The sequence below is a fragment of the Dermacentor variabilis genome, chromosome 8, assembly GCF_050947875.1.
Source record: "Dermacentor variabilis isolate Ectoservices chromosome 8, ASM5094787v1, whole genome shotgun sequence".
NCBI lineage: Eukaryota > Metazoa > Arthropoda > Arachnida > Ixodida > Ixodidae > Dermacentor > Dermacentor variabilis.
In genome coordinates, this window is record NC_134575.1 from 45,445,808 (window position 1) to 45,460,376 (window position 14,569).

General features: G+C 49.8%; 1 protein-coding gene across 1 annotated transcript; it reads right to left on the reverse strand.

Moving 5' to 3' along the window:
- Positions 1–282: 282 nt before the first annotated feature.
- LOC142591388 (uncharacterized) lies at positions 283–13,317 on the reverse strand. The gene is made up of 3 exons (XM_075703715.1): positions 13,298–13,317; positions 3,169–3,358; positions 283–2,110 (listed from the first exon to the last, which is right to left on the reverse strand). The coding sequence occupies exons 1-3, from the start codon at positions 13,315–13,317 to the stop codon at positions 1,145–1,147; spliced, it is 1,176 nt and encodes a 391-aa protein (XP_075559830.1). The 3' UTR covers positions 283–1,144.
- Between the last annotated feature and the right edge of the window lie 1,252 nt (positions 13,318–14,569).

Below are 14,569 nucleotides of genomic sequence, written 5' to 3' on the forward strand. Positions count from 1 at the left end.
GCGAGTGCAATATCTGCGAGGAATTGAACGACCGCGTGTCGGTGAAGGCTGGGGCACGAATTGATTCGGGTTTTAGACGTTGGGTCGCAAATTAACGCACACATAGACAGAGTACACAGATGGGACGAGCACCCCAGTCAATTTTGTCCATGCACTGTGGTTCCTGCAGATGTAAGCCGGGCTTCTCGAACGTGCAAGTCTATGGAAAGATTATTGCGAAAAGCAAGAACGCGATTGCGAGGAATATTTCACAAGTCTGCCGCATCAGGAGAAAAACGGAGATATATGTTTTAGCGACCCGTCTGTAGCTTTGTATGCAGGTCAGAAAGCGCCTTGTTAGAACTTGAGGTGTGAAGCCCAGAAAACTATAGTCTGTTTCCTTCCTGTTCTCATCTGTTGTCTTGCTGTTCTATGTCTTCAGGTTGTGCTGTGCAGTTAATGGGCGGATTTTGAAGGCCTGTTGGAACTGATGGTGTTGGCGCTCGTCCTGTGCGATTCGTCTGTGTATGCGCTTTGTTTGCGCCCCTGCTATAACAGCTATGTTTCAAGAACCTGTGAATAATTAGGCACTATTGGACGACAACAAACGTCGCCTCGGCGCGACTCCGATTAAGAGTGAAAAATGAGGACACAGATCCTTTTGTTGAGTGTAACTAAGCTATAATTGTCTTTGTCTCGTGCTCTTGGATATCAGACAGCTATGCGAGCTTGTTTCTTTCCACAAGCCGGCCTTACACGAACAAGGAGAAAAAGCGAATGACACGGGGGATTTAACCCAGCAAGAAATGCTGGGATATGTTTTGGCTGTTGGAAAGAGGGCGCGGCATACACCGCTGTCCACCCGTGCACTGTCCACGCTAAACAGATGACCATGACACGACACAACAACACGTGCGGGACAATCAATTTCAGGCTCCGCGACTGCTTCCCACTGAAGTTGTAACCATCGAGCTTCGGACGGAGTACTCTGCCAGCACTTGAATGTTTTGCGGGCTGCTTTCACAGTTTAGCGCACAGAAACACACACATATCGGCAGTCACAAACATCGCTCACAAAGAGGTTGATGCAGGGTCCAGAGGCAACGAGGCAAGCACACCCACCACTGCGGCATCGAAAGATCACACTTAAAGCGGGCCACACCGACTAGTATCCGGGCACCACGTCCATCTCGGCGTACGTCTCCAGCTCGAGCGCGGCAGCCTCCAGCGCCGCCTTGCAGTCCGCCCACGGCTGCTGCTGCTGGGCGACTGTCGCCGACGACGTCGGGTCGCCGAAGACCAGCTCGCCCGGAACAGTCACGTGGTGGTCGACGACGCAGGCGTCGTCGGTCTCGGCGCCACCGTACAGCAGCTCGAACGTCTGCACCGCGCTCGACGTCGAGCAGCCGGCGGCCGGAGTCGCCGCCGCCACCGGAAGACACAGCGACGCCGGCTCGGCGCCGCCGCCGCTGCCGGGACCGAAGCACGTCCACCAGTCGGCACTCGAGGCGGACGGCACGGAGCCGTTGACGGTGACCTCGCCGTCGGCGACTCCTCCGCCGCTTCCAAAGAGGTCTTCCTCCAGCTGCAGGGCCGCCGCGGCCGCGGCGTCCTCGGAGCTTCGGTACCGGTCCAGCTGCTGCTCCAAGTCCAGGTCGCTCTCGCTGAGGATCCAGGACAGGTCGTTCTTGAGCGAGTCGCCCAGGTCGCCGCACACGTCGTCCAGGTGGTGCTGCGAGGCCGACGCGCCCGCGACTCCCGCCGAGTCCATGACCACGACGGCGGCCGGATCGACGCGTTCCACAATCACGGCCGGACCGCTGTGCGCTTGGAGCGAGGAGACGACGCTCAGGGCGTGCGCCGACGTCGCCGCCGTCTGCTTGCTTTTGGCTCCGCCTCCGCGGTCCCTCCGGTTCCTCTTGGAGCTGCCGCCTCCCGTAGCCGGCGCTGCGGCGGTGCCGGGTGCTCCGGGGTGTCTCTGCGCGGGTCGTCGCTTCTTGAAGACGCCGTCCACCAGGGAGTCGGCGTAGACGGGGTCCAGCCTCCAGAAGCCGCCCTTGCCCGGCTCGTCCTTGCTACGCGGAACCTTGATGAAGCACTTGTTGAGAGACAGGTTGTGGCGGATGGAGTTCTGCGCAGTGTTCGGGACAAACGGATGAGTGTTTGTTTTTGGCAACGATTGCGGGGCATAGCAGACGACGTATTATAAATGTATGAGCATCAACACCTTGTCACTATATCGAACGTCTGTACTTGGGGGGGACCGACCCAAACGTTTGGTCCAAGACCGATATATATATATATATATATATAAGTGGGGCTGAGGAGGTCCTGTTATGGCGAATAGTTATGGCGATAGTTGCAGTGGCGAACAAAAAAGAGCGAGCAAATTTTACAGGCATATGTGATACGTTCGTCTTACACAGCTAAGACAAGGTTAATAGCATGATGATGGTGACGACGGTAGCTTATCAGCAATAATTAAAAAAAAACACCCTTACCTAGAATCAGTAGCTCAGCTACACTCCAAACAAAGTTTACGTCCTCTGTGGTTTACTTGTCCCGAATAAAGTTATAATCGTCATCTGACGGTGTTTCCATTCTTAAAATCTCTGCATTCGCGACTTTTCTGCGTCACCCTAACGACGCGCACGCGCGTCGTGACCTGAGGGCATAAGTCCAAAATCAAGAATGGGGCTGACAGATGGAGTAGCATACTATGGTGTAAAGACTGTAAACAGGGATGAGGTGACTCAGAAAGGCTGGCCAACGTTTCGATAGGAGGACCTATCTTCGTCAAAGGCGGCCTCGTTATCCCTGGCAGGTTTTAAGGCGTTAAAACTAACACGCCGGGGATGACGAGGCCGCCTTTGACGAAGGTAGGCGCTCCTGTAGAAACGTTGGCCAGCCTTTCTGAGGCACCGTATCACTGTTCACAACCTTTATACTGCAGTGTTAGAGTCGGGAAAGACACGCAAGATAGATAGCCATAGTTCTTTGGCGATATGCCCCGACGGGTGCAAACTTTTCTTGAGTGTAGGAATCATTTGCTTATTTTTTTGTCTCGCCCTCCTTTGTTTCCCAGTTTCTTTTTAAGTACTTTAGTTCCAGTTTTGCGCAGTTTTGCCTCGTCGTTGTCTGTGCTCCTTCGCGTTAGACTTGTCATGATCAGCCCTCTCCGGTACTTACCTGCCAGCTGGGGTCGGCGTTCCGGTAGTACAGGAAGTTCTCGCGTATCCACTTGTAGATGGCGCTGAGCGTCATCTTGTTCTTGTTGGCCTTCATGGCCATGCAAATGAGCGTCGCGTACGAGTACGGAGGCTTGCTCGAGCCCTGGTTCTTGTAGTCGGGCTCTTCGGCCGCCACAGCTGCCGCGCACCTGCGCACGCGTCACGGTGAGAGACACTTATGACGTCAGCCGACTGCAAAAGGTCACGTGCCGAAAAAACACACATCGGGGACAGAGAACGATCAAACAGTGGTGTCTGCCCGCCATGTCAGCTGTCAAACTGTAGAAATGTAGCCAGTGTCACTCGAATTTCTCAAAGACAAAAGTGCGTGTATGTGTGTCATTACGCAATTTCGTAACAATATATATTTTTCAACACGCGTAAATAGGTCCCAACCACGGGTGCCAACATCAAACGTCACCTTATACCTCCTTTTCGGTATGTGTAGCAAATGTTTAAACTGCACAAGCATCAGCATATATGTTTACCTTGTATTCTGAGAAGGTAAATTAAAGGACAAGAAGGATCGCCGAAGCAGGTTGTCATCAGCTCTGCACGTTATATCGAGCCGCAATGTGATTTAGGTATTCAGAGGGGGAAAAAGTGCCGGGCTTAAGCGAGCAACCAAGGATGTTCTACAAAGAGTGTATATATTAGCGGAAGCAATGACATTTTGGGTAGAGCAGCCACCATGTGATGGGTGGCAGTTCGATTTTATGCAACTGTGTGGGTAGCAGCGCATATAGCGCACAGCCTCCCTTGAATCTAACATTTCTGTGAACATCATATGACGCCAACAAATAATGAAACGAAGGAAAGCATAGGGGGATATTGTTTCTTTATTAAAGTAAAGAACGATAAGCTAAAGGGAAAATGAAGGTAGTCGAAAAAAAAACAACTTGCCACCGGTGGGAGTCCAACCCACAGCCTCTGCATAACTGATGAGATGCGCTACCAATTGAGCTACGGCGGAGGCTGCTCCCACGTCCACATTCTTGGCTAGCACTTCCCGGGTATACATACATACATACATACATACATACATACATACATACATACATACATACATACATACATACATACATACATACATACATACATACATACATACATACATACATACATACATACATACATACATACATACATACATACGAACACGCGTTGACGAACCAATAATTAAGTGACTTCGACATCTGCATTTTTCGTCGCGTCCACGTAAGACAATTGCTTTTCGAGTGCATGATAACACACCAAGGAGCTGGTGGCTAACTCCGTTGACAGCGCTCGCAGATAAAGGAAGTGTAGATCCAACTCAAATTTTGGTATCTATGTAAAGTAACGGTCTCGTGAAGCGGTTAATTGATGAAATGATATAAGTTCGCCCCTTTCGCCCCTGCGTATTTGGCGTAAGGGAATCTGGCACGCGCATGCGCAGTCTGGCGCACCCATTCCACACGCAATGTGTCAGCTCTAATGTCGCCCTCGTATTTACTCATTTCAAAGAAAGTGCGCCATGCGTCGATCTCATGTATGGACTTTCTTTGTTGCACTGAACTATAAAATTCACTTGACAAACATTACAACTTTATGGCAAAAAGTGACGCCAGCTGGCGGGTTCTGTAAATTTATAGGCTATTGTAACATGCATTGTTCCAGACGATTTAACCGGAAGTGTTCTGGGAAGTGTGTAAGCATAAGAGGGTTTCCAGTTTAGCTCGATGACGTAGCCCGCTAAATTTAGCGAGCAAGAAATAGCATTGGCTGCGATATTGACTAGCAAGAGCGCGTTAAAAGCTAAGCCCGCACGTTTTCAACACTTTTCCTCTGTACATAAGAACAATTTTACAGTTGAATGTTTTTCTAAGTTAAACGAAACTTTGTATGTACTTGTCTTGGGGTATTACGCGCATGTCTCTTATCTGAAAACTTAAGAACAGACTTTCCGCCAATAAAACAACTTAAAAACGCGCTTTGTGTTCCGGCGCAGTAGACTGATAAGGCCCGTCACCGGAAGTTTCTTGGGGGCGCACTCTCGCTACAGTTATCGCGCGTGTGAAACCGTCTCTAGTATGGAAATTATTACCTCCACCAACACGCGGCGATCGTCTCGAAGAGGTAGTTGGCGTTGGCATGGTCGAAGTACAGTCGCGATCAATTTGAAGGTGATCGCTCGAGCGATGGCCAAAACTAGGAGCAGCGCCTCGTTACGTCATCACCGTCGGTCGAGAGGGAAACATCAGATATCTCCCCTCTCTCTCTTTTGGTGTTCCCTGAAAAGCCGTCACTCCCGTTACCGTTCACGGCACAACCTGCGAATTTATTTCGATTGCGTTAAGCGCTTTTGCACAGAGGCGTCATTGTTAGCCAAGACGTGCATTAGGAAGCGACGCACACGGATCACTGCCATGAATGGGAAACAAACACAAAAATGTGGCGAGTTGGTCTTGGGGGTGATGGTTGCCGGCTGGAAGAGCATAATAGGGGAAGAAGGCAACGCAATTTTTATCTTCGCAGTTCCGAAATCGGCCGCTATGTTGCTTGGAAGGCCCGCCGGTCGATGCTCGCACGATCACCTTCAAATTGATCGCGACTGTGCACGTGCAATTCTGGCTTAAAGGTTAGGAAAGTAAGCATATAGAAATGAAAAAAAAACGAAGATCCGTTTGATTAAAGGAATTGTGCCCTTGGTGACGTGTACACTTATTGCGATGAGAATGTTTAGATACCTTTGTTTCATCACAGCGCAATCTGTAGAAAACAAAGCTGGCTGTCGGAATACCTCTGAGGGTAGTGAAATGTGGTACAGCTATCCCGAATGCAAGCTATTGGGCGAGACAGCGGTAGCGACCACTCAGTCACCAGCCATACACCATTTATGTGTAACTGTGCCTTAAAAAAAGGCCCTGAAGTGTTCACAGAGAAAGCTTCGCGTTGGAAACTTTCCAGCAATCGTACGCTCGCTGCGGTAGGCCAGTTAGATTAATGGGTGACCGTATGTGCCTGAAGTAATTGCGCAGCAAGACATTTCCCAACGTTGCTCATTCAAGTCGTTTGGACAAGACAGGGCAGTTCATTCGAAGCCTGCGATGGTGTATGGTGTATCCAATACGGTATTGAGGCTACAATAAGTGCGCTAAATGAAAGGGTCACAGCATGCTGCAGATTCACTCAAGGCATGTCACGACGTCATGATGACGTCGATGACGCCATGACCGGCCTTTCGAGGCCAACTTTAGAATAAAATTAAAATATCTTAAAATTGCTTCCCCGCCACCTGTGCACTTGCTAAGTATCTTAATTTGTTTGCATGTGAGATGCGTAAAAATTAATTACTATAATTCATTTATCCTAATTCTGGTATTTTGCGCGCCAAAACTATGATCTGATTATGAGCCACGCCGTAGTGAGGGACTCCGGATTACATTTGACCGGCTGTGGTTCTTCAATGAGTGCCTAAATCGATATACACGGATTTCCTTGCCCCCCCCCCCCCCCCCATTTTTTTTTGTCTCGCCCCCATCATCAAAATGTGGCCGCCGTTCCCGGGATCCAAATTAAGAACAGATGTGGTTGGTCAAGGGATAAGAAGAGAGCAGATTGGGTGAGGGAACAAACGCGAGTTAATGACATCTTAGTTGAAATAAAAAAAAAGAAATGGGCATGGGCAGGGCATGTAAGGAGGAGGGAAGATAACCGATGGTCATTAAGAGTTACGGACTGGATTCCAAGAGAAGGGAAGCGTAGCAGGGGGCAGCAGAAAGTTAGGTGGGCGGATGAGATTAAGAAGTTTGCAGGGATAACATGGCCACAATTAGCATATGACCGGGGTAGTTGGAGAAGTATGGGAGAGGCCTTTGCCCTGCAGTGGGCGTAGCCAGGCTGATGATGATGATGTGGTTGGTCATTGATGAGCCGACGACCAAGGTCACACATATTGAACGAGCCAACCGCGCGCTACATTCTTTGGACGCGTGGTTGTTAGCAGCCAAGGTGAGAGAGAGCGAGAGGCGCACCATCAAAATGCCAGAATGCAATTGATGTTATCAATCAGACCCGAAATCGACACCACAGCGCTTTATTTCTTTATACATAAGCAGCAGATATGTTTAAAGGCGCAACTTCAGGTGTATAGTTACATGTATTTGGAGGTGTTAGCTAAAAGGCATGAAGTAAGCCTAAAAAAAATTGTCATTACTCGATTAGTTGGTGTTCGTCCAAAATGTTCATTAGAAACGCAGATTGATGCTGCAGGTTAACCAGGGCGTGCAGGTTGGCTTTTCGAGGTAGCATACATTGCCAAAGCCATCGGATATTTGGCTCCATTAGCGACGTTGTGGTGTGCGTTGGTTGGTCACCACAGACCCGCCTAAGTCCCTTTTCCCGTCTTCAAAAGAGCAAGTCTCTTCGTATTTTAGGCCTTGATTACACCTATGATGGCATATCAGACTCTGTGTAGTTCTCAATTCTTGAAGATTAAGACGAAATATTCAAAATGGTCGAGGGTACGGTTTACCCCTATTAGAAAGAACGTAGTTAGCACAGTCTGTAGTTTGCGGCTGAGTGTGGTACGTTTGTCACGTCGTACAGCCACCATTACGGGTTACTAGGTCCTTGCAGTCCCTTCTCGGTTCCTTCCTCTGGTCGGGCCGTACAGAACTTGTCTGTCGCGCGGCGCTTGGGAAACCACGCTCTCGCGGTGGTTTCGCCTTCCCATCCGTGTCTTACCCCTGCCGGCTGCTTGCTCTGCGATTTCTGCTCCGCCTGTTACAGCGTGATCAGTGTCCTTCGCGTGAACTCGCTTGCTAAATCCTTGGCACAAAAATTCTTTACAAGTTACCGGGCGTACACTTAAAACGCAGACCACAAGTGTTAAACGGACCTACATTTTACTGTACGGCCATGGCATTTTATCGCCACATACAACAGGTATGTCCTGATGTAGACGTTCTCGAAAACCGTGTAGTAGATACTATGTCAGCCTTACTGCTTTCTCTAGATCCCCCAGCGCGCCTCGCACGTTCCACTAATGTGTCGTGGGATTCGATAACGGCGTCATTTCTGCCTGGCCACCTACGCGAAGTTTATCTGGCGTCTAGGGTGGCAAGTGCTTCCAACTCGGGATAGGCTTGGCGGTGGGGCGTTGTCCCATCTTCGCTGTGTCCCACTTGCCCCCTTCAAGAATCCAATAAACATGTGCTGCTGCAATGCGTCGCTGCCAGGATATTTCGGAGGGCCGTGCATGCTGGTTTCCGTGGCCTTGGAGTTAACCGCTTTATTACATCTGGTCGCTGCTCACGTGGCCGCTTCGCACGATATTTAATTGCTGCGGGGGCATTTTGTCTGTGGCGTAACCGCAGTTGCCGAGGGACGTCGTCGCCGCGCTCTGTTTCCACTTCTGGGGGGGGGGGGGGGGGGGAGGTCTACTCTGAGCTGCTGTCGTTTCTATCAGAGGAGTTGTTCTTCCTTGGAGAAGAAGAGTTCCTTCGACAGTGGTCATGCCGTTTCCTGCCGGTGGCTGATGGACGCTTATGGCTTAATTTTCGGCCAGCCTGGTTCTTGTAGCCCGGTCATCAGAAGTATTCATTTAATGCACATAGAATGTAGGTGCCCGTGATTTGTGTGTGTGGTGTGTGTGCTTTCGTATACATGATCATTTTCGTACGTACGCATCTCGTGCACATCACTTCAAAATTGTGTAAAGTGTTCTGTCACATCATCACTGTACATAATCATTGTGTACACTGTATATGGAACATCGTTTTATGCATGAGACATTTAGTTCATGTGTAACTGTGCCTTTCCGTGGGCATATGCGATTGTATGTTGGTGAGCGAGGACTCGGACACTACTTTGAAAACGTGCCGCGTTTCGTTCTTCTATATGTTATGGTCCTGGTGGAATTGTGCCGTGATTGTGACTCAGTGCCCCATATCGTCTCTTGTTGAAATAAACTGTTGTCGAAAGGTAGAGGGGTAGCGCCGGGGTCAATGTATCGAATGACGCTGGCTTGACGAGTACATGAAAACTCTGGGACGCGACACCTCCGAGTGCCAAGTCCTCTTCCCATTTGACAACGGCGCTAGGTTCGATATGAACATCACGAATGCGGTCGACGCGAGACCAAAAAGAAGCAGCTTCTGCGGGCATCCCTGCGTGTTTCACGCCAGGGACGTCAGCAGAAACCTGTCGTTCCCGTCGGCGCGCAGGTCACCAACATAACCTGCCTCTACTTGCCGTCCTTTGTTCTGAACGAAGTCCTCGTCCAGGCACTGTCCCCATGCGGCAAGGTTCTTTCTGTGAACGCTTGTCTTAAGAGCGGATGACGTGGCCTGTTCACGGCATCCGCTTCGTTCGGATGGAAATGAGCAAGCACCACATACCTTGCTCCCCACTTACCAGCGAGTCTCTGGTCACGGTGTGACGTTTGACTACCGCGGCTTGCAACGCGAGTGTCGTCGGTGCGGCTCCAGCCAACGCCTCTTAAGTTCTAGGAGGCGTTGCTCCAACGACTGCTACCGTGTACAGTGCACAGCAGCGTTCTGCGGCCGTTGTGGTATTCATGGCCACGAAAGCGACGGACGTGACCGTCTTTGTCGGCGAATGAATGTTTGATGTTTAATGGCGCAATGGCCAGGTATGGCCAAAGAGCGTCAAGCTAGTTTTAATGACTTCGCAGTGGATTGATGAGTTCTGTGAATCAGAAGAACTTCGGTTTGGTCTAGTTGGAGTTCACTGCATATCACATTGACCGCAAATAAAAACTGGGACATCGCAAGAGAACGGAGTGTCGTTTTTGTGTTCTCTTCCGTCGTCCCCGTCTTTATTTGCGGTCGACATGGTATGAGTTCGCTGAAGTTAATGTGACAAGGCTGTAAAGGGCCCCAAAACAGTTGCTGTAAATTGCATAAAATCTACGCGTAATAAGATTATGGCAGTGACTAATGACGTGTACTATGAACATTAAGATGCATTGCGAAAGAATGATGCAATATACAAAATATGTGAGATGCTAAAATTGGCTAGAGCACTATTGCCTCACCAGCGCCCTTAAAGCACAAGCGTCTAGAGGCATGTGTTATACAAACCAACTATCATAGCGGCATCTTGAAAGAGGATGCGCTACGAATTTAATGGGATTATAACGTGTAGCACAACATCATTCAAGAAAGCGAGGACTGCTTTAGTCTTAAAAAGCGGTTCATCACAAAGAAGCATAGCCGGATGAAGAGGGACACAATAGCGGTATGCAAAAGGAAAATGTTTCTTCATGTCTCTTTCAGCTTCCCCACACTCCAGGAAGACGTGGAGGACGGTCAGCCTTTAACCACATCTAGTACAGGTCGAAGGCTCGTTACAAGTGAAAAGAAAGTTATGAGTGCCAAATGTGTGTCCTATTATGAGTCTAGTGAATAGGACATCTGTTTTTCGTGTTTTGGTAGTTGGGGGCCATAAGCCTATCTTCGGCTTAATCACGCGAAGTTTATTGCTCGTTTCAGCGTCCCACAAGCGTTGCCAGTGGCTTCGCAGTTTGTTTCGTAGGAAAGGCTTCACGTCTGTGGCAGGGATAGCAACAGAACGAATGCCCTGCGATGGTACTGATTTGGCCATTTCGTCGGCAAGCACATTACCCTCGATTCCTCTATGGCCAGGAACCCAGCATATTACTACATGTATATATGTGATAAATAAATGTTGCGTAAGAGTGAATAAAGTACAATAAAAACAGAATTTATATGCTTTTGTAAAGACATTAACGCTTTTACAAGACTTGACGAGTCTGTGAACGACCGAAGTTCACGGAAATGCATAGCGATTTCGAGCTCAGGAGCGTGCTTTGTGACCTCTACAAAGGGTACATCACATTCTATCACCTGCCACTCCCAGGGCGGTAATAGCTTAGCTGGAGGCATTAGGCGATGTTCGAGGATTGAGACATCCATTTCTTCGCTAAGTTCTCTTACACGCAGTGAGAAATGTTGTCTCGTAGAGGGTCTCTTACGAAAAAGTGTTGCACACTTCAAGTCATTAACGGTTGTGGAACACGGATGTTCCTGATTAGAGTGCACTTTGAGAATATAGGTGAAGTTGATGTATATTCTCTGAAAATGGAGTGACCACTCATCTGACTCTACGTATATAGGCTTTCGACAGGGCTAGTTCTAAATGCGCCAGTGGGCCAGACGGACATCCAGATGGCGGACGGAATCTGGCATCTTCAGCGCGCTCGGGTTGGCAGAGTGATATGCCACAGCACCATAGTCCAATCGTGATCAAATTAAGCTCCCGTAAAGATTCAATAAACATTTTCGGTCGCTACCTCATGTTGTGTGGGATAGTATTTTAAGTAAGTTCATTGTTTCTAGACATTTTGCCTTAAGGTATTTTATGTGCGGAATAAAAGTAAGCCTGGAGTCAAGTATAACACCCAAAAATTTGTGTTGTCTGTTCGCAGGTATTTGTTGTGCATATATTTCGACGGTGGGATTTTCAGCAAGCCCTTTCTTCCTGGTGAAAAGAACGCAAGAACTTTTGTTCGGGTTCACTTTGAACCCGTTTTCGTCTGCCCACTTAGAAACTTTGTTCAAGCACTGTTATGCTTGTCTTTCACAGACTGTTAACTGCAGGATTTGAAACCTACTTGTATGTCGTCTACGTAAACGGAATAAAAAATAGATGGTGGTAATGATGTATGAAGCGTGTTCATTTTAACGACAAAGGGTGTACAACTCAGAACGCCTCCCTGGGGTACCCCAGTTTCCTGTATGAATGCACGCGACAATGCATTACTTATTTTAACCCGGAATGTACGGCTGTGTAGGTAGCTTTCTATAATGTTTAACATAGTGCCGCGGATTCCGTAACGCCTAGTTGTATCGTACGCCTTTTCCATGTCAAGAAACACGGATAAGAAGGATTGTTTATGCACGAAGGCGTTGATGCGCACTAGATGGTCGGTTGTAGACCCCGTCCTACTCTGAAACCACGCTATTCTAAAACCAGACAACGCCGCGGGTAGTATTAATGGTACGGTGTGGGGTTACTGTTACTGGACCTCCCCCAAATGATACAAGTTTGGGAGGTTTTTCACGTTGTTTCTGATCGCGGAGCTCTAGAAGAAGCTCACTACTTGCCATTTTCGATGCTTTGTATGCGGGACCGAAAACTTCCGTCAGAGATTTCGAAACTACGAAGGGGGAGATTATTCTTAGCGTCTTTTTAGCTTTATCAGAGTGGATTACGTGAAAGCGGGGAAAGTTCTGTGTACGATTGCCAAAAAACTTAAAGACATCTTCGGTGCACTCTCGAAGTGGGCGGAAAGAAGTTTTCACGCAAACACATAATAATTCGGTAACAGCACCAACCGTCCACCACGGAGTCCAACGAGGGGACACGGCAGAGCTTGCATACAAGTCTGCCCGACGCCAGTCGTACGCCCTCACTATAACCAAATATGGTGTATACCAAGATATGATAACCACACAGGGTTAACCCTTGCCGCTAAGGAGAAAGGAAGTAAATGGAAAAGAGAGGAAGACAGGAAAGGCCAAAAAAGTGGGAAGATTTGAGGAGAAAGAGACAGGAAAAGGCGACTGCCGGTTTCCTCCACGTGGGTCAGTCTGGAGGTGCTGTTTATGTAAAGCAGATGCCAAAGAGGTATGCTCCCTCCACCGGGGGGGGGGGGGGGGGGGGCTTAAAGGTCCAAGCAACCCGGCATCGGCTCAACCCCCAGGATCCCCCTTTCCACAGACACGGCTAAGCCGCGCACGGCTACGCGCGGTAGGGTCCAACCCTCATGTGCTCGGGTACGTGGTGTCGCAACACACCAAACGCCTGCTGACGCAGACGCTTGTCGACGCTGCGGGGATTGTCACCCTAGTGCCGTGTGCCCCTGTGCGGCGTCCATACCCAAACGCTACTGCTGGAGCTACCCCTTACCGCCGCCGCCAGCTGCGGTTGCAGCTGCATGGGACGCTGTAACAAAAGAAATTGCCTCGACACCGCATCAACCAGCGTCGGCAAATGACAAAGAATAAGCAAGCAGCTCGGGCAGTCACACTTAAGTTTAGCCCATATAGTATGGGTACCAGGCCACCGAGACATTCATCGTGATGAAATGACCGATCCTTTAGCACCAGCTTCCTTAAATGGTCCGGTCTTACCTGTGCTGCCAGCAACTGCGCATATCGCTGCAGTCAGATATAGGCTGCTTTATTTGACCGAAGACAAAGGAAGAAAAGCCTCTCATTAGTAACATCTACAGACATTACGTATCTAAATTATTCTTGGAACCGACAATGTTGTCCGGGACTGCGGAAATTTGGACTACCTGGGGTTCTTTAACGCGCACCTAAATCTAAGTATACTGGTGTTTTTCGCATTTCGCCCCCATCGAAATGCGGCCGCCGCGGCCCGGATTGATTCGATCCCTAAAGCCCCTTAAACTTCGTAAAGTAGTGCCACGCTTTGAAGAATGCCGCCTCCTCCTCGCGCGCTCTGACCGAGGCGGACTTCGCGTCGCTATTGGCCTAATAGCATCACGTGGGCCCTCAAGCCGTGCATCAGCGCCATTTTTGCTAGAGAAGCGTCTACGGAGTGGCGAGGAGCGCATGTTGGCGCCGTTGCTACGCTCGAGCAATGTAGGCGGCGCCACGGCCGAGGAGGGAGCGTGAAAGAGAGGAGAAACGAAGAGGAGGGAGGGCGGAGGAGGAGAGTGTCACTACTTTACGAAGTTTAAAGGGCTTTATCGATCGCGCGATCTCGTGCTTAGCAGCCAAACACCACAGCCACTGAGCAACCATGGCCGGCGGATGAGCCATTTCGTTGTACGCGTGCTTTGCTGTACGCGAGCTATCTCCAGACCACGTCTGTGGGCACCCGTCACCAGACGCGATCCGCAAGGTCCCGGAAAAGGCTCGATCCACAGAGAAAAGAAAGCTTCCCCCAAATACAGGGTCTGGTGAAACGGTCGCCACTTTCGGTCCGGTTTCCGCTTAATCCCGCGCGGGAGACATACGCTTTCCTTCCGAAGATCTCGGAGGCCACGGTGGGAGCCGGCGCATGTAAGCGGCGTACTCACCTGGAGACGGCGCTGTGGGCGGCCGCGGAGCCGTGCAGGGCGGCCTTGGCAGCCACGCACCCGGAACCGCACCCGGGCGGGCTCGCCGGCGGAGTTGGAGGCGTCGGGGCCCCGATGCGAGTCATGATGTTCAAGTTTTGCAGCCAGTGCAGACTCGTCAGGGCGTCATCTACGTTGCCGTCGGCAGCCGCCATGCTGCGCGGGAAAGGAGGAGGAGCAGATTTCAATGAAGAGAACGGGGGACAGGTCGGCCTGGAGAGCGTGTCTCTATAGCCTGCTA